Raw genomic sequence first — 26,654 nt, 5'->3', positions numbered from 1 at the left:
CCACCCCCTTCACCTTACTTAAATGTAAGAAGTGTTCTTATGTACTGCTATTATCATTAGGGTATAGAGGGATCCTGTCTGCATTCTTTCATGTCTTTAAGTCTTACCTGAGATGCCTTGTTTTGTTTTGTTCATCTTTGTTTCTGCTGCTTTTGCATACCATCCGCTGTTCTTGATTTTTTCACTTGTGCCTGCAGTGGAACCTTCTGCCGCGCCAGATTAGCTGCTTTCTCCTCCATAGTGAGAGCTTTCCCATGGTGAGCTTGGAAGTGTACCTCCTTCCACTGCTGAAGATGGGAGAGTTGAGGCTAAAAACTTGCTTCCGACGAAGCTTCCTCTTCCGTTGTGGGGAAAGTCATGGGAGATCATCGCATTTATATTTTAAATGGAATAACTTAGCAGAAGTAAAGTTTGAAGACTTGCCAGTTGCTGTGTGCATGGGTGGGCCGTTGTTTTGTTTTGGTCTGGGTGCTCTCAGGGAGCGTGGCAGGGAACCCTTGCTGTGCTGCGACCACCACGTGAAGGAAGGGCAGCACTTTGTGCCTGGCCCTGGTGCTCAGGCTGACTTTTCAACCTTTGTAGGGGAGAAAATGGCAGTGAATGTGTGGTGGGAGGGAGGCTGGTTTCCTCCTGGGGTGGGGGGTTATTGTGTGGCCATGCTATCTGAGGCCACTGTGAGCTGTGTGGGGTGGCATAAGGCAGTCAAGGGCTCATGGGGCTGTGCTTTGGGGAGGTTTGCTGCCTCTTCTTGGAGGCCTGCCCACGCTGGGCTCATGCCACCCTGCTTCTTCTGGCTCTCATCTGGGTCACAAAGCTGTGTAGTTCAGCTTGTTGCTGTCTTTTGGCTGGCTTGTTTTGGGAGAGAATGTAGGAATGAGAGGGTTGAGTGCAAGTGAAGATGTATTGTGCATCGAATACCTAATAGCTGCTCTGGTGGATCCACTGGGATACCTTACTAAAAGCATCCTAATGATCTTGGTGTAGTGTGTTTGAGCCTTGGAAACCTGTTTGGCCAAGACTTTGTGCACTGCTCCTGGAGGAGGAGGTCTGGGCTCCCAGCAAAGGTCGGGGCAAGCAGCAGGAGCTGGCTTTTTAGAGTACCAGCAGGTACCCATCCCTCCATGAGGAAAAGCCAAAGAGGAGCCATATGCAGGGCTTTTGCATGACAGGGCACTGATTTGGGAGGTTTGGCCAAGCACTGACTACCGTTGTTACTTCGGAAATGCAGACTACCAGCGATTGCTGCTGTGTGGAGGCCAGCTAAGCCTCTAAAGAGATATAATCTGGGGAAAGGGTAATTTCCTTTATAAAGACATCTGGGTGTTGGTGGAAGAGAGGGAGATGTGCAGAGCAGCACAGCTGTAGCCAAGACCATCTGCCTCTAAGCCTGGCCACTGGCAGCACATGTGAGATGGAGAGGTGCTGGGGGATGCAACTCCCACCCCCGGCTATTGGAACAGTACATGGCTTTGCTGCTCCTGCTTCTTCTAACTATTGCTGTTGCTGAGGTGGCAACATCTACCCTCTTTCTCCAGGCAATGACAATGACCTGGAAAGGAGGTGGGCCATTTCTTGCCTACAAAGTGCTGGAAGCAAGAGTGATGTGAGAAGGGAGAGTTTGACTGCCCTGGAAGTTGTCAGTGGAGCGATGAAGACCCCTGAGGTGGATGGAGATGATGAGGAAGGGGTAGAAACCGGGGCGAGAAACAGCAGGAATTCAGTTTTCCAATATGTGATCCTAGAAGTGCTGTGGTGATCAGCATCAGTTTTTATATCGTTCTCTGTACATGGATATGAGTCTTGAGTGTGGGTAGGGTGAAGCGAGGCTTCTGGGGAAGTATGCTAACAGGAGGCCAAAAATAAATTATCAAAAGAAAGATTTGAGAAATTAACGAAGCTAAACAGATGCATGCAGCTCTAAGAAAAAGATGTCGTATTTGAAAGCGTATTTTTGAAAATCCATTTGCTTAGTCATCTCACAGATAACTTTGCTATTTTTACTATCTTTGCTCTGATGACACTTCACTGCCTATATAATGGGTTTAGCATCTGTGTTCTTTTCACGTGTACAGGCAAAATGCGTTTGCTAATGTTGAGTTGGCTTTATAGAATTTGCCGTATCTCTTGGCTATGAAATAAATAAAATACTGTTCTTAAAACTATTTTAAAGAAGCATATTGGCAGTATTTTCCTTCTAACCTATTTTTTAACCCATCTCCCGTATCTGCAATCAAATTTGAATAAAGAATATATTCCCTTGCCATTTAAAGCGTAATGAAGACCATGTCCTCAACTCCCCAAACCAGAAAAGTAGTAATGTCTGGGTTAAGCACAGTAATCTACTGGGGAATGAATGCGAGATCAAGGGAATTTGCAGATTTTTATTTCTGTGTGTTTGCAGGAACCGTGGCATTGCTAGCAGGTTGCTCACAAATGGTAACTTAGATTACCTCTCTTGCAGGCAGCAAGATTTGCATGTTGCCATTTCATTTGATCTGCAAGTGGTGATGAGAGCTGTATACTTGAATTCAGATTTTCTCAGTAGCAGTCTGCAGTCATTAGGGCAGTGCTTAGACCCCAGAGGCTTTTTCTGTGTTTTTATCCTGTTTCAGTAACTGTGTCTCTTGTTATCTTGTTCCTGAATATTTTCTCTCATAAGAGGAGACTGTTTGTTGCAGCTGTTAAACCTCAAATGTCTTGAATCTCCCTTACGGAAGAGGAGGAGGAGTTGCTGAGGTTTCTGCCTGTGTAGACTATAGAAATACCTACGTGTCTTTCACGAGTATGGAGCCAGGGGGTTATTCTTGGTGCTGTCCTGACCAGCTGATGAGTTCTGGCTGGTTCAGCCTATGATTCCATCCTTTCACTCGCTCGCTGTGTTGAAGGGATTCATTAAGGGTGCTGGAGTTTCTTTGCTTTTTGGCATGTGATGGTACTGGATGACTCTGGTTGTTATTGTCAGAGCAGTGTAGTTAGGTGGTGTCAGAGGAAATTATGGATGTTTGTTTGGTCTCCTGGCTGGATATAAGAATGCGGGTTTTAGTGAAATGTGCATTGAATAAACATTGGATAAATCTCTTAGGACAAGAGCTGCCTGAAAGCTGGCAGCCATGCCGTACATATCTTCATGGCAGCATTTTAAAAAAAACATTTGCATGAGAAGAGTTTTGCACCCTCTGTTTGGTTCCCGTCAGTTCAGTGATTTGTAGTGTTCCTCCTCGTGTTCTCTTTAAAGTCAGCCAGCCAACCTTAGGAGAGGATTATCAGAGTAAGATTCTCCAAAGCCTATATTGTCATCAGAGTTCCTTGTTCCACTTATTTCCACGGTGCCAGTGGCTAACCCGAGACCAGGTGTGACCTGTTGCTGTACTAACATGCTGGGGTTGTCCCCCAGGCTTGCTGGAGCCCCTTGATCCCGTCTCGGGATATGGATTGTGTCCGATTCACAGCACTTCACTGGGTGGCAGTGAGCGAGAGGGTTTGGCCCCAGCAGCAGCTCAGCAAGGCTGGAGCAGGTGCAGCGTGGCAGCCTGACCTCCTCTGTGTGGTTGCTGCTTTGATTGGTCACTGCTTTTGGGTGGTCGCTGCCGATATTTTCTCCTTTTTGGCTCCTGCGCAGTGGTTGGGGAGTGATATTGGGGGTCACGCTTTGCGTGTGTTTTAGTGGCGTGGGAAATGTTAATTTTTTAAGTGAAACTACAAGCACACAGCCCCAGTCTCTGTTGCAGCAGTGGTTTTGGTGGCTCTGGTTTTGTCTTGCCACCTGACATACTTGATCCCCGTGTCCCTGCAGCTGTGCACGCTTGGGCAGACCCTTGTGGCAAGGATGCTACCTTGCACACTCACAGACAGCCCTTGAAGGATGGCACCTGCAACAGCACAGCCAGCCGCCTGCCCTGTGCCTTGGCGGCCTGGGTCACCCATTCAGCATGGGCACAGCTGAGCAGACAGCTGACTTTATTACTCCATCATGGGTGCAAATGCGGCCTTGCAAAATTTATTTCAGTGCTACCGTCTCTGGCTGCAAATCACCGCCACAAGGCCCAAAGCCATTTGGGGAAGGGTCTGAAGAGCGGGCTGTGGTTGGCACAGAGTGCATGAATGGTTGCTGTGCTGTGGCTGTGACCCCCTTCCCACCTAGGTGTGGGGGGTAGTGGTGGTAGACCATGCCACGTCCCCTCCTGGGCCCAGCTCCTTGCTGCAGAAAGTGTGGGAGCTGTGTCAGGGCCACCAGTGCCCCTTGCCCACATGGCAGTACTCTGTCCCAAGTGGGTAAAACTCAGTGCCTTCTCCCTTGTGGCGTGGCCTGAGAGGGAAACCTGGGGCAGTATGCGCTGCGATCTCTTCATTCCTACTGCCACCTTGGGTTGTCCTCTCTCCTCACAGGAAGACACAAGGGATGCCATGGAAAGGAAGGAGAAGCAGGTGGCTGTGGTGAGCCTGGGAACACCTCCCCAGTCTGGGATGGCTGCAGCTTTGAGTGCTAGGGTGGCTTTTGTGTGTTTTGAGATGTTTACCAGAAACAGCCACATACCAGTGATGCCCCAGCCTTGCCTTGTAAGCTCATGAAGGACACCTAATTTTGCCTCCATGTCTGGAAGTGGTATTTCATAGCTGCCGTGGTGCGACTGTACTAGTAGGTGCTGAAGCGCAACCAGTGTCAACATGCACCTCTTGCAGTCTGCTGCAGTAAAACAAGGGGGTGGAATGGTATCAGCAGCTCCTTTGGGCTTGCTCTTCCCAGCTTCCTAGCCCTCCTCCCCCTCCTTCCCTCTTCCTTCCTCCCTTCTCCCTGGCCTTGTGCTGATCTCCTCCAGTTCTGTCATTCCCCAGCAGGTCTGGAGCCTGCACAGCATTTTGGTGTGGTTGCTATATCTGTTCAACTTGCATCAGTCAGTTGCTGTTAAGGCTTATAATCAGTGTAAAATCTCTGGGGCACAGCTATTTAGAGAAAAAAAAAACCAACACCCTTCCAGACTTGCATCAAACAAGAGTTTTATTCTCATTAATTGAATTCCTCTAGAGTCTGATAACTTCGGCATGTTGAAATCAGATAAATAAAAAGCCTCCCTCCCTGGTAGCTATGTAAGCCTTTCCTTAACTCCCTGATCAGAGGGGACTAGGCTCTGCTAAGTAAGTAGCTGAAGATCAAAACTTCTACTTACGTCTGCTCTTTGGGGAGTGTAGGCAGGAGGACACACAGTGTAGTGTATCGATAGAGGAAGGGTTTGCCTCTCCACACCCCCTTTGCTCAGTTGATGGGGAAAGATATTTTATTTAATGACAAATGCTGTTTAGTCACCCTGGGACATTTGTTCTGTGTCTAGAAACCATGACTGTGCCTTTTCCCAGATCTTCAGATAAACCTGCAGCCCTATGAAGGGGCAAGTCTGCTCTTGCTGAGGTCAGGGTGTATCACTTTTAGAGCATCTCTCAAGCCATGCACGGGTGCCGAGATGTATTGCTCTAAGAGGCAGGAGGGGGTTTGGACTTGTGCCGGAGGTGTGGTGTTGTTGAGCTGATGCTGTAATCCCAAAAAAATCCAACTTACAGCTTTTTCCAGACTCCATACATCAAGTGAGACTTGCGGTCATTAAGGGCAGGTCCCTTTCTCCATTGCATCTCTCATGTGTAGTTCTTGTGATGCTGAACGGTGGGGCCCCTCTCATTCAGTGAATGCTATTGGTTAGTCCAGAATTAGTGCTATAGGTTAGTCCTCCCTGTGCCTCGGTCACCCGTACTGTGTTGAGTTATCTGGCTTGCCAGCCAGGCTTTTGCTTGTCTTGGTTTTCAGCCAACACTGCTCTCCCCCTTCGGGGTCTCTGTGTCCCATAGCTGTTTACACCACCAATCCAGTGGCATCTGCCCCCAGCCCCTGGGAGACTTTTTCCGCCCTCTCTCCTGTCTCCTGGCCCCACCATCTGCTGCCTCTGCTCCTGCTGTCATGCAGTGGCACGCCACTGGCATGAATCCCCCGACTGCACCGACCTCACCACCTCATAGAGCACTCTTCTCTACTTTGTTCCTCATAAACGCTTTAACTTCTGCTTTACTGAATGCCACTAATGATACTTCACCCCTGAGCCTGGATAGCCCCTTCTCCACCTTCTGATTTGCTCCTCGAACTTTAGTGATTTCACAAAGAGGACTAGCATACAAATAAGGTCTTGCCTTTAGCTGGTGGTTTGCCCTGTGCCGATTGTCTTCTCCATGCTTTTCACAAAGGTAGATTTTCTAACCCTTTTGCTTGCCTTAAGGGTCCTAGCTCATTTTCTGTTATCTCTGTCATTTGCTTTCCTACTCATAGCCTCTCTCCCTCAATGCAAAGCTGCTTTATCCCCTCCTCCTTCAGCAGCTGCTCTGTCCTCTGCAAGCCCCATGGGATGCTCTGTCTGGAGCTCTTGCCTCCCAGCTCTCTGCCTGTTTAGTCTGTCTCTGTGATTTACTTTGCAAGGGTTTTCTTAATAGCCCCCATTGCTTTACATCTCAGTCGTGATCCAGCATTACCTTCCTTGCCTTAGCAATTGCCCTTGCGATAACCAGTTTTGTTCTCTTTCTGGAATGGTTTCCTCAGAGTCCTGTTGTTTTTTTTCTTTTTCCTGCCTTTCTGACAGAGCTTTTCTTACATCCTCATGAGCATACCCTGCCCAGCTGCAGGGTTTGCGTTTTCTGGGGCTTTTAGGGGCCTGTTATGTGGTGCTGTCTACCTCTTCCTACAGTCCCTTTCTCTTGCTAGTTTTATGCACTAATAAAAATTGGACTGACCTCTTTCTGCTGATGTTGGAATTTCATACTTCTGTTCAAATTAAAATCTTGACCTCTGTCTCTGGTGTATACCTATATGTACATGCATGCACCTGAGGTTTTCTGCTTAAGAAGTGTAAGCTGCGGCACTTCCTATCCATCTTTGCCTCTGAAATTTGTTCAGCTTTTTTTGTTGTTTGCTCATTCCCTTGAACTGTCAAATTAGTTCTTCCTCCTCTACCCTGCCAAATGCAAGATGCTTGTCTTCCCTTTAAAAGCCCTTCTTAGCCTTATTCTACCTTGTCTTTTCTAGCACTTTTTCCCTTTCCGTGGTTTTTGATTCCCAGCCTCTGCCTCTCCTTGGTTTTGCTCAGGCTGGGTTCTCAGGGAAAGGTGGCTTATCTCATCATTCTGCCTCGTCTGCTGCCCCTTCCTGAATAACCTGGCAACCCCTTTGGCCAATTTCACGCAAATTTTGTGGGAGTAGAGAGCTTGGAGATAAATGAGTTCCGGCAAGTCCTGTGAAGAGTAGGTAGCCAAGCTGGAGAGGGTGGGGGCAGCGGGTAGCAGTGGGTCTGCAGGAGACTCTCTTCTTCAAAGGCTCTAACAGTACGTCCAAATGACTGTGCCAGCTGTAGGAAAAGCTCCAGCTGAAGCTTGCAGTCAAATCATTAGTCTCGGAGACAGCTTCCCTCCTGATGGTGTAGGAAGCTAAGCTTCATTAAGTCTCTTGCTTTCAGGGCTGTGTGCAAAAAATGATTGCTTGGAGCCCTTTTATTTTCTTCCATGTGCTTGGGAGTAGCGTGCAGCAAGCACCTGCATCACTGCTTCACTTGATGCTTTGCCACAAGGCTTGTTAGAGACATCAGGATCTCCCAGCAGAGAAATACCACAGCACTTCTCTCGCACTACCTCACCCCTCTGATGCTCCATGGCCTCCCTGAACTCATCTGCCACCCCTGTCTTAAGATGCTGTTCCACAGTATGGCTGAGCTGGTGGAGTGTCCCAGCTGCTAATGAAAAGGGTTATTTGGCCCCCATCCCTGAACCCCAAAGAAAATTGTTCTTGCCGTCTTAGTAGAAAGAAATAAATCTTCCCTTGGGTCAGTCTTCTTTCAGCTCAATAGGAGGGTCAAGCAAAAGGAGAGCAGTCTGTATGTTGATAAGAGTAAAGCAAGTGAGAAAGCAAGACTGCTTTTTTTTTTTTTTTCCATGTAGCTAGTAGCTAGATCAGCTTCACTGCATTGTGAAACCATATTTCAAAATTTAATGTCTGGGGATGAGGGTGGTTTTGCCACTGTTTTCTCTGTAGAGGAGCTGGCACAGTATGTGCTTGGTGCTGAACTAGGGTAAATAAGGCCCTACGGCAGCAGCAGGTGGAATCCTGTTGGAGTGTCCTTCGTGAGAATGGTTGAGGTTGGAAGGAACCTCTGGAGGTTATCTAGTCCAAGCACCCTGCTCAAGCAGGGCTGTTCAATATCATATCCAGATGTCTTTTGAGTATCTCCAGGGATGGAGGCTCTACAGCCTCTCTGGGCAGCCTGTGCCAGTGTACAGTCACTCTTCAGTTTATTTAAAAAAAAAAAAATGCACAGAAAGCATTTCCTTGTGCTTTCCAGCAGATCAGTCCCCCGTGGTATATGGGGTCGATCCTCCCCAGGGAGGGGAATTGCATTTGATTGTCCTTCTTATTCATTGGTAATAGTATTGTTACGAATGAGCATAGAGGGAGCGGTTGTACTTTGCTCCCTCCCAGACTGGAAGCAATAGTAATGTAAGTGCTTCTGCATCTTTCTTTTTTTCTTTCTCTCCTTTCCAAATAGAGGAAAGCACCTGTCCTCCCATTTGAAATGGGAGCCTTGGTAATTTGGTGACAACTGCTGATAGTGCCTGTAGCATGTCAAACTAATAAACTACAGTGTATGAATTCTGACATCTTAATTAGCAATAAAAGGCAGCAGGTAGCTGAAGAATCTCCCTGGATCTGTGTCTCTTTTTTCAGGGATGGTGTCTAAGTGAATCGCAGGGGTTTTGAGAGGCAGCATCTTGCTAGTTCTTAGTGAACAGACAAGAAAACAGAAGAATTTAGGGGGGAAATGGAAACTGTCTACTGTTGTACAGCCGTGCTTTGTATTCTTGTGATCCTTAATGTGTGGGGTGGGAAAATTGTTTGAGAAATGCATGCTTTTAGCCAATACACTTGATTTTGGGGATAACTTAATTTGTTGTTTACCTGAAAGCTCTTTCTGCTGAAGATGTACAAGATGGCAGCTTTGCATTGCAAATTGGATGCCCTCACATGCTAATGGCTGTGACTGAGGAGCACAATTGTTTCTTTAGCATGCCAGAAGGAAGCGGGAGAGGTTGCTGGTGGCTGCATTCATTTCTAGATATTGCACTTCATACCCTTTTGCTTTGCCTGTCTTACAGACTGTGTGCTCAAAAGGAGGTGGGGAGCCGAGCACGTGCCTAAGGATAAAGCTGGAATGCTAGTGGAAGACGTGTGCTTTGGGAGACAGGGAGAGGTGTGCAGCAGTGCAGCTTGCCATCAGCTTTTCAAAGCTGAACAAGCATGCAAGTAAAGGTCCTAGGGAAAGTCAAGGTCCTGAACACCTAAATATCATCCTTGCTAAAGCAAGGGAAGACCTTGAGTCACTAGAAGCAAGGGGAAGGGAGCCAAATAAGCAGCTTCTGGGAGTATGGAAAGGTAGGCCAAAACAATGGAGGTGAAGGGGAGTACTTGTGTTTGCTCTCTTCCTCCGTTTGTTGCAGATAGAGAGAGTAAGAAGCTTTGCTTTCCTCAGGAAAAGCAAGTCTGAGGGAAGATAAGGAACCAAGCTTTCCATGGATCAGAAGTATTTTGAGAGACCTATTCATGAAAGAGAGGGAATTCCTTTAGTGAAAGACTGGGTAGTAAATGCTGTTTTCTTTTAGCAAGGAAGATGTGAAGGTGAGATTTGGGACTCCATGCTCTTCTCTCCTGGGAGAGTATTTTAAGCATCTCTGATATTATGAGGTGAATTACAGCAATAATACAGGCATTCGGTTGTTCAATATTAGGAGGGATTGCAGAGTATGCAGGAAAATGAAAAAGGAGCGACATTAAAACATTATTGACTGAAACAAAATGAAGTTTCTTATTGTCTGAGAGTGAGTGATCACGCAGGGAATAGCATTTGACAATTCTAAGAGTGACCCTGGCTGTTGAGCATGTAGGACCTGAAGACTAAAGAACGATAATAAAAAGAAATACAGAGGCTGCAGGGCATAATGAACTATGTCAGAAATTTCCTGCCTAGCGTTGTTGGTCGAACAATTTCATTTCCCCTCCTCCTTTTGATTGGTTGGGAACACATACCAGCTAAGAGTGCAGCGATCTGAGATGTCTGTTGATGCTCCATAGCTTTGGTACTAGCATGAGAATGCTGAATCTTTTAGAAGTCTGGTAGCAGTACTAGAGGCACTAGGGTAAATGGTGTGTCCTTACATGTATTTTTAAGAGCTAAAAGAACAGAAGGAAAAGCACACATAGAAATCTTGGGAGACTTCAATTTTTGTACAGGTCTACACTAAATCTTACAGTGGAGTACCTGTGGTTACAGCTTCAAAGCTTGGGCTGGGAAGGCAGTAATGAAGCCGTCACTACTTTTCATTTGAAAATGTAAAAGTAGGAATTGCCTTGGGCATTCAAGCAGGCCGCTGTAAATGCTGCTGTGTATTGTAGTGCATAACCAGACCTGAAACCAGCAGTAGTAATATAAGTTATTAGAGCATGTATTCAGAGGGCTGTAGGAAAGAAGAAACTCCTGAGGATAAGACACAAGGAGCAATGCAAGTTAGAAGTAGTACACGGGCAACTAAACACTTCTTGCTTGCGTATTCCTGATATAATTTGCCAGGGAGCCTCTGCTTGTGTATTTTTTGCGTAATGATAACGCTAGCGATGGTACAGTATATGAAGAACATGCTGATCTGAGAATTGGAAAAGGGCTGGGAAGGTTCAGTTCTGACCTTGGAGGAAGACAAATAGTTGATTAAAGAGATTCACAGAATGGTCTCTGTTAATAACAAAAAAGAGCCTGTGGTGCTACTGGAGCTCTCTGCCATTCTGTGGCGTTAGTCAAAACTGGAATCTCCTTTGGGGAATACGAGGATTATAGATTATAAGGAACTCTTTTTCTAGGCATATTTGCAGGAAGATAGTCAAACTATAAGCAGTAGGTGTGTTGCACAAAGGTATTTTTGCTCCAACAGTTATTGGATGATGAATCTGAACTATCAGGACAGTCATCTCAGTCTGTCCTGTGTACATGAGCACATATTGTTATTCACCTTTTGCATCAGCTACGCCTTGTTCCACCAGCTTTAAAGCTGGTGTGAAGTAAGGAGGCTGAGCATCATGAGATGCTGGGCTCGGGGACCCGTCTGAAGAACGGCTGCCCTGCCATCCTCCTCCCTTTTGTTAATAAGAGTTAATATGCTCTTTTCTCTAATCACAAGCATGTCTGTCTGGCTTCTGGACACTTGGCTCCGTCACTTTTCAAAGTAAAGCTATAGTAGGTTAAAGACTGCTTTCAGAATTTAGTGCAGCCAAGTAACCTTAAACCTCTTTCTGATGGGATGATCAAGTATGATAGTACTGTAAGAGCAGGGAAATCTCATGTACATCCCCAAGACAGGTTCATCTCCACCTGTGGTATATTCCTGAAGAAGGTAAATGTCTGTCAGAGGGAGCTGTAGTGGGAGAAACTTCAAGTCTTACAAAGCAGTCTCTCTGGTGCTTCGCTTTCCTCACTGCTGGGAAGTTAAAAATATGTCTAGCCCCCACATCCAACCTGAATCTCTGCTTTTCATGTCCAAGCCTATTGTTTCTTGTCTTCTCAGTGTTCAGCATGAGTAATAAGTTATTCCTTCATCCTTCCGGCATTTGTAGAAGTTTAAAGGTTGCAGTAATAGAGATGATCTGTGGCTCAAGAATATGCTGTTCTAAGGCAGTGTTAAAACTAGTGTATTTTAATATGCCTAATTGTAGACACAGAGGAGGAGCAGTTAGAGGAATGTGACATCCATATAGTATGAGGTTTGCTTAAAAAAAAAAAAAATCACAAGGGCAGATCACATTGAACACAGCTGTGGAATACCAATGCCGTACTGGGGAAAGTAAGGAAGTCGTCTGTCAGTATAAGGACCAGATCTGAGAAGAACCGAAGGATGAAAAATGGCTCTGATCTTGGTGAGGGGGTTGGATGTCTGACTAGATGTGTAATTATAGCAGAGGTACAAGACCTCTTTTGCTGCTAGAACTTGGGAAGCTAGTCACAGGCCAGAGCAATCTATGGTGATTAAAAGAAATGTCACCTCTTTCATATTTATTGAAAACATTTTTCTTGAAAGACAGTAAACATCTGCCATGGAAGTGAGCGGCTGTGAGACAGAGCAGCTAGCAGAGATGAGTGAGAGCAGTTGTGTTGGAAGAACAAAGAGCTTCATTGGCGGCTCCTGTCTCGTTTGCCCGTGCTTTGATATTTCCCTACTGATTGTGATATTTCCATACCAATTATTGTATAAATTGTTCCTGGCTGACCTCTCTACTTAGCCATCCTTAGTTGGTTCAGCAGTGGGAGGAATTTGAATGAGGAATGAATAGCTTTTTGAGTTGGTTCAGGAAGGACTGTCCATGTACTGGAATAGGTGGGTTGGTGGCAGGAGTGGAGGAGGGGGATAGGGGATCGGGCACCCTTGGTAGCATGATTTAAACATCAAAGCAAAAGGGTGGAGGATAGGGACAGAGTTGTTCTGCAGGTGGCTCCAGCCAGCCTTTCAGTACAGTGAACTCTATTGGCATGACAAAAAATACGTCAAGCAAAATACTGTATTTTCCCAGAATGAGGCTTCACAGTAATAAGGGGGGGTTACCACATGTTTTCTTCTGATAGCATTGTTTTTTCCATCTGGCAGCAGGTTGCAGTGTACAGAGATTGTCCCTGCTGTGGCTCGTATATGCAAAAATTAAGCTCGAACCTCATTTTGATTTGTGCACACTAACAGGAGACTTCACAGATAGCGGGTGCGTGTTGCTAGATTGTCTCCCTTTTGGTGTTGGGGCAGGATCTCCCATAGAGATTACATTAGTCTTCAGCAGATGAAGAATAAGACTGATGCTTGGGGAACTGTTTTCAGTGGCTACACAATGGTGAGCTTGGAAGAGCCTTCTTGAAACATAACACTTTTGTTGGATATCAGTCCTTGCTTTTTCCTCCAACTCCACAGCAGGGCTAAGGGGCTAGTCTTGGCAAGAGTTGTCTGCATGTTTTCCAGGAGACAGAAGGGAGAGGGGAAGGGCCATCCCTTGGGAAGCATTGTGCCTAGCGTAAGGGGGACTGAAAAGTTAATCTGAATTAAGACGGAGCATGAGCTTGGAGGATGGTACCCGTCTCTGAGCAATTTGCTGAAGCAGAGGCCTGTGCAGTGCGTTATGCTCCTGTTCGGGAGTAAGGGAATGGAAACACAGGAGAAATGTATTGCAGGGGAGCTCTGCTTGCTGGACTACAATTAATCGTGTGAGCCTTGTTAATTTTTGAAGGTGGCTAACACGGGACTTGCTGCAGCTTAAAGGCTGCTTCTACCTGCCCTGCTGTTCTCTGTGGCATGCTGCCCATGAGCTGCATGCTGTGGCATGCCCTGCAGTGCTGCAGCCCATGTTTGCTGTAGGCTGCAAGTGTATGGGCGTTGAGGGGGAAGCAGCGAATTAACAGCAGGCTAATAAAGCAGCAGCGCCCTTGGACTGGATGAAAACAGTTTCCTTGTTGTGGGCATGACATCCTTTCTTCTCCCTGTGGTCAGAGCAGGGTGCAGGTATGCCTGCTGTCTCCTGTGGCATTTGGCCAGGGCTGAAGGCACTGAGCACAGCAGGAGGAAGAGTCTGCTGGCACTTGCCTCACCTCAAACCAGACTGTGCTGTGCATTGGAGAGCAAGGGCCAGTTGGGTGGTGAGCCTGGGCTCCTGTGCCACACTTGTTCATGCCCCAGACCTGCAGGAGGGCAGCAGTTGCCACAGCCTGTGATGCACTCAGTGCTTGCACCTGCTCTTGGGTTATACATGCCTGGAGCATCTCTTAAGCTAGGAAGTAGACGCTCTTGCATAACTGCTCTTTAGCACTTGTGTCTAGATTGTCTTCATTACTGTGGACTTTCTACCAGGTCTTGTGGTCCGCTGCAGATGCTAATTTGTCATCGCCAAATAGAATTTATGCCGAGTTCCCTTCCCTGAACAAGAGCACAGGCTCCTGCTTCCATTCTGAGGGAACCAGTTCAGTTAACCACGTTCAGAGCGCAGAGACATGTTTCTAGAGAAGAAGCTGAAATGGTGCTGGGTTTAGCTTCTGTTGTAGTACAACCAGTGCATAATTTGCAGACCAGGTGTGACTCATATGGCTGAAGAGTATAGCCTACAATGACAGAGGTTGTGAGGGGGTGTGACGACAGCTGTACCAGTTCAGACTAAGTATCCTCTACTGAGCTTAGTATCCTGTCTCAAAAAGCTGTAGGCAGAGAGCTGTGCGACTTTATCTTGTTTTGGGAGCCTCCCAAACCTGATGTGATCTACCTGTTTAGTAGTCCTCTTTAAAGTACTTTTCTCACCCCCATTTTGACTCTTGTAAACTTACCATATCCACAGTATCCCTTCTCAAACATGTCTCCAAGTGTGCGAGGGGTAGCTGCAAGACTGCCTCACTTGTTATAAAACTGGATTTGACCAGTTTCGGTGGCTACCCTTGGTTTGTAAACTAGAAGAGATGATAAATGGTTGATTCTTGACCATCCTCTCCATGGCATGAGTGTTTATATAGACCTTTACTATCCTCTTAAAGTAATTTTTTTCCCAGCCCAGAGTCCTCGCCTGCTACATAGAAGCCACTTCCTAGTGCTTGTCATCATTGTTGCTTTTCTCTGACACTTTCTCAGGAGCACCTATAAATTGAACAAATAATAGTGACAACAAAAAAAATCCAAATGCGCGCTGTGTATTTGTGCAAGGGACAGGGAGAGGAGGGATCCCTCTGGAAATGTTTTCTAATAACTGTAGTCAAAAGCACAAAGTAATTGTTAAAGAAAACTTAGGATTAATATTATCAGTTATTGACAAATACAGCTTTAGACCTTTGAAGTGAAGGAAAACTGCTGTAAAGCTGCAGGAGTAGAAACATCCCCTCAAGCTGCATAATCCATTTGCTGCTCAGCACTGTCAGCCCTACACTTCTGGAAGATAGGGGAAGGTATAAAGACTTTTCTTTTAATTGCTCTCTGATGAATAGAGACTCAGAATAATATTCCTTCTAAGAACTCAAGTTTCTCCTTTAGATTAAAGGTCGACTGGAAATGATTATTGACATCTAAGCTAGCTTGATACAACTTGCTGTGGAGCTTTTGGGTGCGGTGTATCCCACACTCTCAGAGATGGGAATGTGTTTGTGCAAGAGGTTCCTCGTCACTCTTTCACTAATTTTTATTTATTCTTTTGATGTGTCAGTGCTGTGGCAGAGTTTCTGTGTGCACAGCTATCCTTTCTTTCATTACACTCATTATCCCTTGTTATAAGCCTTGAATCAACGTTCTCATATATGATTTTGCATGCCTGTTCTTCTGAAAGGGATGTGAAGGTCCACCATCTTCCCAAAGAGTGAGTGTTTGACACTTTCTGAAATGGGGAATCTTCAGAGTCTTTCAAATCAGGCACCAGTTGTGTCAAGAACACCTGAGCTCTGCATGTCTCCCCATGGAAAGGTCAGATCTTGGTCTAGTCAACTGATGTTGCAGAGAGGGTGCAGATTTTGCAAAAACAAGGTATACTTAAAAGCTGAGCTACAGCACTTCTGCTTGAGATGCCTGGCTGGCAGAGATGCTTGATACTCCTTTCTTGCCTGTAGGTTGGATGGAGAGGCATTAAAGTCCCATTTGTGATATGACAAGGGAGGCATGAATGGCCTGGTCGCTCTGATATTGTGTTTCTCCTTTTTTCACCTGTCTTTCAGAGCTGCTTCACATGACATTGGCCATGGTCTTGGAGCCTGCTGGGGAGGCTGGCATAGGGGAGGTGCAGGGACTGGGCATCTGCTGGTGTGTGGGTCCTACTTGGTCCCCTTGCTACGTGACCTTGAGTCTAATCATCCAGCTGCACCGTCCCCTCTTGTGACTATCTCCTCTTTCCCCTACGCACCTCCTGTCTCCCAGATAGGGCCTGGGAGATGGGTAACCAGCAGAAGCCTTCCTTGAGCACAGCCTGGCTGTTGTTTTGCCTGCCTTTAGCTCAAAAGGGCAGCTGGAGACAATAGCTCTCATCTGTAGGAGATAAAGATCAGGCAATGCTTCCTCCTTATCATTAGAGATTTGCTGCCTTTTGGAAAAAAGCAGATGCACAAACCTATCATTTCTTATTAATTTTAAAGTAGCTCTTGGCTCACTACCTCCTCCGTATCAGCCCTTGCATTGTCAGTAAATTATATTGGATTTGCAATTAAAAGCCAGCTGTGCCAGTGAAATACCAGCCAAATGCCACCATAACTGTCTCCTGGGTGTCCTAGGGGAGGTGTGGAGCACACAGCTCCTCCTCCAGTGAACTCTTCTCTCTCCTCAAGAGGGGAAGATAAGAGTTGAAAGTGGGATCTCAGACACATTTGCTCTCTAAGAAACGCAGTTCTTTTCTTGATACTGTGCATTTGTGGATATAGCAATTCCCAGAGCTTGAAAACTGCTGAACACCCTTCACGGTGCAAAAGTTAACTGTTGAGGAGAAAACTTGTAGCGGTGGATGTCTGTCTCGGGCAGATTGTTTTTTCTCCTTCCCATTTTCAGTTAAAAAGATTTATTGGAGAAGTATCCCTGCTTCTGCTGTGTGAGGTTTTTTTTAAGTGTTGAAAAGTCTTTGTGCCCATCTGTGCTGGGGAAGGAGTTTGTGGCGAGGTGGGGGGACAAGCACTGTGGATGTGCCACTCCCTGCCCTTCTGAAGATCCACCCCATTCAAACAACTTGATGAGCCTTTGTGTCTCACCTCTCAGAGGCTGAACAGCAACTTGTTGCAGGTTGCAGCAGAACCTCGACTTTTTTGTCTTATTTCTATGCTGGAGCTGAGCAGGGCTTTTCTGCACTGGCTTCTTCTGTCCCTCAGCTGCTTAGGCTCCTGGAGCTGGAATGGGAATCAAGGACCTCTCTGACTCTTACCTTTTTCACTTTTGGCTGGATCAGGAAGGCACAGCCATCCAACACAAGAGGGAATATGAGAGGAGAAGTGTAGAAAGTGTGTCTCTTCTGAACTTGGAGCAGGCCTCCAGGTTGTAGGGTTGTAAGCAGGGTCCCAGAAACCACTGGTAAGGGAAGAAGGAAGACCACATTAGTGTTGGCTATAAGGGCAGTGGGATTTGACCTCTGCCAAAAAAGGCTGTGTGCATCAGATCTGTACTGTGGATCCCCAGGGTCGTGATCTTGCCAGTGAGCTTTGGGAGGGTCAATACAAATCTCTGATAAAATCATGTTTTTCACCTGATTAGCTGGGAAAACTCTTCAAAGAATTCCTACATAAAAACAACACTGCATTAAAAGCCTGTGAAAGAGGGTTGTGTGCTCAGGTCAGAAATACCTGAATGAGCATTGTGTGTGCAACTTTTGATTCCTACTGCTGCATGTTTGCCTAGTGGTACAATTTTAATTATGTCACTGCGTGCAGGGTATCTGTGTGCTGTAGCAAGGCTACATGTGCATACAAAAGTTGTATTATGGGCTATCTTTAGGTGTGCAATAAAGATCTTGCTCTTCCTGCTGCTTTAAAAACAGTTCACTTGAAAGGCTGTAGTATTTGCTTTGTCCTTTGGCCTTTATGGGGTGAGAGAAGAGGATGTCTGCACCTTAGATGTGTTAGTTGTCTCTAGTGGTGTCGTTCCCCAGGATGAAGAGATTGGTACAGCAAACAGTGGGGGAGTGTTTGCCTCTGTTGTTCCTCTCCCTATGCTTTTTGAATGCTAGCTTTTCCTGTCCACCCCTTAAATCACATTGTTTCATAAAGAGTAAAAAGAAGTGTAATTTGGAGCAGCAGCAAGCTGAGCCCAAGTTAATAGTTTGAATTGCACTCCATCTGTTCAGCTGCATGGCCTGATGGATGTGCTGAACCTATTTTTCACAATTTGTCTTAAGCTGGTAAGAACCATCTCTCCTGGCTCCGGTCCAGGCTGGCTGTGGAGGCAAACTTTGTATCTGGACATCCATGTCCAGAGGCGAGGATTGAGTCAGTAATCCCCAAATGCCAGGCTACGTCTTCCACCTGCAGGTTGCTAGTTTTTGAAACTTAAATTATTCTCTAGACTTGAACATTGTTGTTGAAAATTAGAGAGGTGGATGGAAAACCCCAACCTGCACATGCACGCAGAGGATGAAATTTTTGCAAACGTGATTATGCAGGAGCGGCTTTAAATCGGCTTATTGCTGTTTCATGATGGCAAGCGAGCAGTCACAGAAGCCAGGGTGATTGGCCTCGCCATGTGCGCATGCTGCTGGTAACTCAATAACCGATGAACACCCACTGTGGTCTCGAGCCTTTGATGTAGCAACAAACAAGACAGATTGCTGTAATTTATCTGGCCCCTGGAGGGCTGTGCTGGTAATGTGCCATGAGCCCAAGGGCCAGCCATCCATAATCTGTGTAAAAATACAGCAGATCGCAGTCACCGTGCTGTGGGATTGTCTTTGTTCCGTGCTGCAAGAGTTTGCATGTGTACAATACACAGTACTAGGTCTTGATTTCCAGCTGCCAGGGGCGGTAAGTCTTAGTGTAATATGCCCACTCCCTCCATTAACTTTAATTGTTTTTGTTATATACTAAGTATACTCCTTGCAAATGGACTTGGGAAGGCAGTTCTGGAAACATGGGTTTTGCCCGTATGGTTTTACAAGTGTAACGGAGAGATTGGAGAAGGCATGTTGGGTTTGGGGGAAAAAGAATGTGGTATTATACGAGCCAAAGCTTCCTCTGGGTTTTCCATTTGTGGATGGAGGATGAGTGCTCATGCCGGTGCTGTTGAGTGGCACAGAAACCCAAGAACAGGAAGCATAGCCTCCTGGCTTGCACATGGGCCTCTCTCCTGGTGGGAGATGGTCCTGGTTGGGCTGTGCCACAGAAAAGAGGGAGTCACTGCTGAACTGGGGAGCCCCACCAGTGGCATGTGGCACTGTGGTGCTGCAGGGCAGCTACATGCCTTCTAGTGCCCTCTGGCAGCAACCCTTACCTGGGATGGCAGGATGATGGGACTGGAAAATAAGAGTAGTACTGAAAAACAAAGCCCTGTCAACTTGAGCTTTTGATTTGTTGCCGTCTGGTGCACTACCTTTTTGTGACTAGATTCTTACTGCTACAATAGAGAGGGTTTATGTTACCTTAACACCACTTTTTTTCATTGGGCTTTTTAAAACACGCTTCACTTGGGTCAGTAAGAAAGCTGCATGTGGCTGGAGGTGTTCTGTGCCCAGTGTGCCAGTTGTAAAATGGGTTGCAAGGGCTTGTCTTGCCGAGAGTGGCCATGGAAGGGGTAGGACTGGTATATCGGGGAGGGAGAGATGTGTGGGCTGCCTGCCGAGAAGTAATGCTAGGCTCCTCTCTTCCCACAGGCATGGCCTTGGCCCAGCGGCAAGTGACAGTGCAGGAAGGGCCCCTCTACCGAACAGAGGGCTCCCACATCACACTGTGGTGCAAGGTGAGCGGCTACCAGGGCCCAGCAGAGCAGAACTTCCAGTGGTCCATCTACCTGCCTTCAGCTCCTGAGCGGGAGGTGCAGATCGTCAGCACCGTCGACTCCTCCTTTCCTTACGCCATCTACACCCAGCGTGTGCGCAGCCGGGGGATCTACGTGGAACGGGTGCAGGGAGACGCCGTCCTGCTGCACATCACCGAGCTGCAGGACCGAGATGCTGGGGAGTATGAGTGCCACACGCCCAACACCGATGAGAGGTACTTTGGGAGCTACAGCGCCAAGATGAACCTTGTGGGTAAGCTGTCGTGCTAATGGCGTGGCTGGGGCAATGGGGAATCTCCCGGCTGGTGTGCAGCAGAAACCCGGGAACCTGCCATGTGTGATGTAGTCCACATAAGCCATCAGAGAAAAACACCAGTGAGAACAGGAGCAGAGAGTGAGTAGTGCAGTGATGTAAATTGTAGGAAATCACAATTTGTAGTATAGCAATGTAGGAGAAATCGGGCATTCTCCAATAATAAGACTCCTATAAAGAAGAGAAACCAGGCAGCATAGCTGGAGAGAGGAATGTGTGAAGCAGTGGCTGAAAGCAAGAGAGACATGGCACTGATTTACACAGTGGTAGGAAGGCTGCTTCAGATGGCACAAGCTGCAGAGGAGAAAGCAGTGTGCCAAAGGTGGCAAAACAGTGGAGTGCAGAATAGAGGAGCAATAACAAGCAGCATGTAAAGGGAACAGGAGAGACAGTCATCTTCAGGCTCTTACAGAGGACAGTGCTGAATGCATCCTGAAAATAGCACACTGATCAAATTGAGCTGTCTGTAGGTGAGTGTGGGGGAGTTGGTTTGTTGGTTGTTTTATCTGTGTTAGAGAAATTGAAAACACATTCTTTAAAATCTGGAGTATTTCCACAGCACCTCTCTGACTAGCTGATTTGACCTTTTCAAGCTTCAACTTGCCTTTCCATATCACAGAATGGGATTAGATTTGAAGGCTCTAGCTTGGCTAAGAGTGATCAAATAGCTTCCATCAAACTCTTTGGCTGAAGGACTCCTGAGAGAGCTCTTCTGCAGCAGATAGACCACTCCAGCAAATTTAAGCCCACAGACAGCAGGCTTACTTTCTTGATAAGCCTGCGGGTCTCAGGTTTGGAAACCACTTAGGCATTATTGAGGCATGCTAGCTGGTGGGGGTGTTGCCAGTCAGGCTGTGTTGATGTGGGAAACCTGTGAAAGAAGCCAAAGTGTGAATTTAAATCACAATAGCCCTTCTTTGGGCTGTGCTGTTGCCTGCCACTTGTGTGCACCTTGGTTCCTTCTCTTTGGAAGTGCCAGCCTAACCACTCTCCCAGGTGAAGCCCCATGGCCTGAATATAGGCACTTATTTAGTTGCCTGCTTTCCCATCCAACATTCATGAGCAGTTGGGAGGTAGGCGCCTGAATACTCTTTCCTGAATTTTTTTTTTTTTTTTTTTTTTTTAGTTCTGTGATGTCCTTTGGGTGTCCAGATTTGCTGTTCCCTCTTTAGTTTAAACAAGTCTGAGTCAGTGCTGCAACTGTAAAGTCACCTCAGGGAGTGAAACCTTTTGAAAGCCAACACCCAGTGAGAAAGAAATGCCTGGGGGCAGGGTAGGGTTGTGGCAGTTGGGGTTTGCAGCTGGGTTCCTCTGCCAGGGAGCTGCACCCCTTGGAAACCAGCCCATAAGCTTGGGTCTTTACAGAAGAGCTTTTAGAGCAAGTGAGAATACCTATGTTAGTCCCTGGTATGGTGTGGGTGAGTGTAGTGAGCTCCTCTGATGGCTGGACAATGGGAGCTCCTCTGCTGCTCTCCTCAGGGCTAGGGGTCCAGTGGCCTCCAGATTCTAACTGTAGCTCAGCACCTTCTTTGATGGCCAACCCAGGTCTTGCTGGGTAGAGATGCTTTTGCTCTGTCCTACCGTTATAACTGGCACAAGGCACATAAGATTTGGGACTCTGTAGACGCTCATGAATAGTGCTTCAAGGACACTGGCATTGGGGATGTTCACGAAAATTGATTTAAAGTAACTTTTAATGGATTAGTTAAATTGCATTGTGCCCTTTCGTGGATGATTGTGCTTAGAATTTGGGGCCCTAATTTGGTTTAGCTGAATTCATTTCCAAAAATTCACTTCAGAAGTGAATTAGGGCCATTTGCATTTTAAATGTGTGTATTACATTTATATACATTTATATTACATTTATATACATTTATAGTAATGTATATTACTACATAGGTGGTTTGTGTTGTTTAACCAAACTCTGACAGAAACTGAGTTTTCTGGAGTTCGCCCTGTGATGACCTGTAGACAACAAGTCCTTATGGAAGGCCTCCCCTCTGTCTCCCATTCATGTGATCTAGTGCTGACTTCAGCCCCATCAAACCCTGAAGTCCTATTGGGTAGATGAGCTTCTCTCTGCAGGGCTGGGCAGAGCACGTGCTTTTTTTTTTTTTCACTGGTGTTTTAGCTCTCAGCTACTGGTTGTGAGTCTTCAGGCTGGCTTTGTTGCTGCAGACAATATGCAGGAGGTACACGAGAGCTAAGTAAGAGTTACTGTTCTCATTTTCTCAAAAACAGAACCAAACTTTTTTTTTCTTTAATCCAGTTATGAATTTTTAATTGATTCATTAGATTGAGTGGCTCTTTTTTGGCAGCAGCAAAGCCTGGAGGGAGACAAGTTTGTTAGCATCTCTATTCTCTCTGTTTATGTGTGAAATGGATGGGTTTGGAGCAGTGTTGACTTTAGACTTGCTGCTCTGGGGGCTTTGAGGAGTTGTGTCCTGTGATCTGAGGGAATTGCTGAAAGAAGCGTTTTTTTCCTTTTCACACAGGACATACGGCCCTGTGATGAGGGAGCTGGGAATTTTGGGCGAGCTGGATGGAATACCAGTGCAGCAGCACAGGGGGCTGCAGTCTGCATTGGGGTATATTGGCTTGCAGCAGGGCAGCTGGGATGTGTCTGTGCTCCTGCTGTCAGGGCAGCATTGAGGACTATATATCCATCTCTCTGTGGCTGCTAAAAAAGTAGTCTTGTTAGCTCCAAATAAGTGCTTGTTGGTCTTCAAAGTACACTGCTACCCACCTCACAAACAGCAAGTGTGGTGGGTTGTCCCTCTCCCATTTTTTGGAGTCTCCACACAAGACAATGTGTGGAGACAACACTTTTTGTTCATTGAGTTCTTGGCTGGGATCTAGTACCACTCTGTGGACCTGATGTCTCTGATGGCCTGGAGTAAGAAGTATTCCCCAGGTACTCTGTGAGACTCTTGTCTTTACTGATCTGAATTTAGGCGTGCAGCACAAGCGCTAATCTCACTGAAGCCAGGAATGAGGCCAATGATGTGGTTCAAGGGCCTGCTGCTGTGGGGAAATGTGTATCAAACCTTAATGTTTTTCAATAGTCTTCACTTGCTTTAAAATTAAGTTTGTCTTTCTGTATCTTGCTGCCCTTCTTCTCATCTCCTCCTGAGCTGCATTGTTGGGAAGAATGAGTTACACCTGGGCTGCAAGATGTGTTAAGAGGAAGACTTTGGGACATCTCAGACTGAGTTACAGGTGCTGAGGGAGGCAGCAAAAATAAAGAATAGGTGCAGCCCTTCAGGATGTTGTGGAACTATGGCCTTGTGGTTGACTTATGAGAAAGGATTAGCTCAAGTACAAAGTCTGCAACTCCATTGTTTACCTTCAGAGTTCGGTTCCCCAAGACTAACATGAAATTGCTGAGGCTAGTTCATGCTTCTTTACTCAGGGTTTAAATTAAGTGCATCCTTCTCTAAACTGGCTGAAGGGAGATCCTAGATGTTAGACTTGGCTTAGACAGCTAGTTTTGAGTGAAATGAATTCTTCTACTAGTGGCCCAAAACTTGGTTGCTTTTGGAAACTTCCACTATGAGGCTCCTAATGAACTGATGGAGATTTTGGCTTTGTGGTTGAACTGAGAAGACGCTTTGGCATAATGGCGTATTAAAAAACTGGATAGATTAAGTGGGTGATTTGGGGACCGTGCTTACCTGACTGGCAATTGTATCAGGGTCCTATCCTGCTGGTTGCTGGCTGTGAGGGGTATGTTGGATGCTCCTTTGCTTTTTGCACAAGTTAAGGATAGTAAGGAATTTGCAAGTGAAGGAAAACAGCATCCCATTAACATAATGTCACCACTGGCAGGACAGCAGTATTTTCCAGATTGTCGTTGAAATTATCGCTAGTCTTGAAATATGGGCAGAAGAGGAGGTTTTGGTGCAGTAATTCAGATGGTGAAGCTGCAAGGGAGCCGTGCAGTCCAAGATGCTGGTTTGTGCTACTCGTATTGATGGGTAAATAAATTTGTGTTTTGCTGTGGGATAGAAGTGAGCGTGTGACAGTTACTTCAGAGCGCGCAAGTCACTGCAAATTTGTACTCCACTATACTTCTGCGAAAAGTTGTTTGTGTGCCTGTACCCTTTCTTAGATAACAGCAAAGAGGCCCAGGTCTAACCTCTTCAGAAGCTTCATGCTTTTATCTCAGTGGTTTTTTATCTTTGCTCCCAAAAACGTTGAGCTTTTTTCAGACTAAGTGATTTGAGGGAAGAAATCAAGCTTTGAGGCTTTTCTTAAACAGATAGTGACAGAGCAGGAGAAAGGGTTTCAAAGCACTTGAGGAGGTGGCAGCTTTTGTACTCTTTATTTTGAAGGAAGCAGCTATACAGAATCAATCCTAAACAAGATAAAGCAAAAAAATGAAAGGGATTTGAATGGTGGGAGAGACCACAATCTCCACGATACCACAGAGTGGGAAGAAGCAATTTCAGTGCAGACTTCAGAAGCAAGCAGCACTCAGGCATAGGTGTCTTGATGGCAGGCAGGAGCTGCAGTGGAGCTGGTAGTGCCTGCAGGGACAGTCATTGGTATCTCCTAGTGCTGGGCTTAGCTGAAAGAGAGGCACAGAGGATTAGCACTAGCTGGGTGCTATTCAGTGGCTACCATGTCCATCCTCTCAGCCTGGCTACACTTGTGCTCTTTGCTATTTTTCAGTGGTCTCACCCTGCCCAGGTAGGCTGCTGCCTTGGTCTCTGCCCTATTCCCCTGCGTCCTCCCTGGTTGTGACAGCTCCCAGGGTCTTGGTGTGGTTTTTTTGGCTGGCAACCTCATTGTGAAGTTTCGGCACCGTGCCAGGCCTTGGGAATGGTGGTGGGCAAGGGCGCTAGTGGGATGAAGAACCAGCTGCCTCTCTACGTGAGGTAAGTGCTGGCTGTGACTGTACTTAGTGAGGTCTCATCTCCAAATTCTGAGCTGCCCGAGTCACTTGCAGCTCTTTGCAGACCAGAACTCAGCCTGTGGGTACTTTGACTATACCTTTAAGAGCATGTCTCATAAGAGTCCTCTGTGCCCCTGAACTGTGGCATTTAACTGTGTGTCCAGCTGCAAGCCCATGACTGGGGTGGGAAGGCTAGCTGTAGGGTATCTGAGAGGCTTTGGTGGCATGAGAGATGGAAGAAAGATTGATGTAGGCCAGATGCTCAGCACTGGAAAGGAAAGAGCTGCATGTGTCTCATGCAAAAGTATTCAGGGGAAGAAAGCAGGTCTGTTTTGTTGAACTTGCAACTAAAACTCTGCAGAATCTCTCTGTGGAGAGCTGAAGGGCATAGAGCAGGCAAAATAGAAAAAAAAAATGGACTTTTATTACCCCATAGCAGCTGCTGCTGCTTGTTGCCAGCAGCTTCCCCTCTTCTTCCTCAATTGCTACCATACGTGATGTGTCTGTGCATGGAGCAGAGGGAGAAAGTCATGTCACAGGTTTGCCATGTTTGGGAGAGCACAGTCTGCTTCTGGGAACCTGAGGGGACTTAGGGCTACAGCAGTCACTTCTGTTTATGTGAGGTGCGTGGACCTCAGTGGCTGCCACTTTATTCTAGCCATCAACTGGGCTGAAGGTGGCTTTGCTTGAGGGAGGTGTCAAAGAGAGAGATAGCAATCTTGCTAACAAGTATCTCCTGGTTTTGATACAAGCCTTTCGGGGCTTTTCTTTCTATGCTATCTTTTTCTTCTTCTGAGAGACAGTAGAAAGTGTTTGTCACTGTACAAAAACAAGCAGCTTGTATCCTGGGGAAGCCAGGCTTTTTGCAGATAAGCAACAACAGGCAAAAATCAAACAAGAGGAGTTAAGACTGCCTTGAGAGGTTGCACGGGCTCAGTCTCTGAAGGGTTTCAAGGCCCAAAAGGATCAAGCCCTGAGCAGCATGGTCTGACCTTATAGCTGCCCCTGCTTGACCCTGTAGTCACACTACAGACCTCCTTGAGGTCCCTTCCACCCTGAATTGTCCTATGATCCTGTGATGAACCGCTTGGCTGCTGTACAGTAGAAACCACTATTAGGCAGCAATTTGGAAGGAGAGTGTGTAAGAAAGAGTGTAAAATGGTATATAGTGGTGTTGTCAGTGCTAAATAATGCCATAACATTGGTGATCTCAACCAGGTGAGAACAGCAAGGACTTATTGTACTTCCCCAAATTCCTTTTTCTGGCATATTTTTTGTATTTCATGTGTTTCTTATTCTTTTAGAGAGGTTGTGGAAGTTTGTTTCCATTGCTCTCTTCTGGTGTACAAAAGTAGAATTTGGAAATCCTGAGCTCAGGTGTCCTAATCTCTCCTAGGTCATCTTGGTGGCTTTGCTATCTTCATGAAGCATATGCATTTTTTATTTGGTAAGGCTGTCAGTTAACCAAAGTGAGTTCCAGGATTGGTGTTGTTGAAATTACTGCTTTGTGAATTATATTAATCTTTGCCTGTTTGGACCGTGCTTGTTGCAGTAATTAACTCCCCAGAGGAGTAAAATGTCCTTCACTTTCAAATTCCCTTTTAGATGACATTAAAAAAAAAAAAAAAAAACCAAAAACAAAAAACCTTCTCCTAGGTGGTCCTTTGCAACGAAATACAGTGTATTTTGTTCTTACTGTCCTTTACACACCTAAATCTCTTTGTAGTAGACTTGAAACAAAATATTTGACCCATACTGCTCTGCTTTTTTTCTGTTCCTGCTATGGATGGAAAGGGAGTGTTTGTCTGTTAATGGAGGAGGGATGAGGAGGGGTGAACATATTTACCTCTGGCAGTTCCTATGGAGAGAGAATTGCACCAGCAAACCAGAGTACCTGGTTTCTAATGCTGCGGAGCAGTGGGG

General features: G+C 46.3%; 1 protein-coding gene across 2 annotated transcripts in view; it reads left to right on the top strand.

The window, feature by feature from the left end:
* Nucleotides 1–26,654, top strand: part of IGSF3 (immunoglobulin superfamily member 3) — a 101,915-nt gene that overhangs the window by 9,133 nt on the left and 66,128 nt on the right. For both annotated transcript variants that reach the window (XM_054067962.1, XM_054067958.1), the window contains exon 2: nucleotides 19,397–19,774. In XM_054067962.1, coding sequence (XP_053923937.1) covers nucleotides 19,397–19,774 — 378 coding nt within the window. The remainder of the gene's footprint in view (nucleotides 1–19,396; nucleotides 19,775–26,654) is intronic.

This window comes from Cuculus canorus, chromosome 1 (genome assembly GCF_017976375.1).
Source record: "Cuculus canorus isolate bCucCan1 chromosome 1, bCucCan1.pri, whole genome shotgun sequence".
Lineage (NCBI taxonomy): Eukaryota > Metazoa > Chordata > Aves > Cuculiformes > Cuculidae > Cuculus > Cuculus canorus.
The sequence above is the reverse complement of the archived record's forward strand: the minus strand, read 5'-3'. Positions and strand labels throughout refer to the sequence as shown.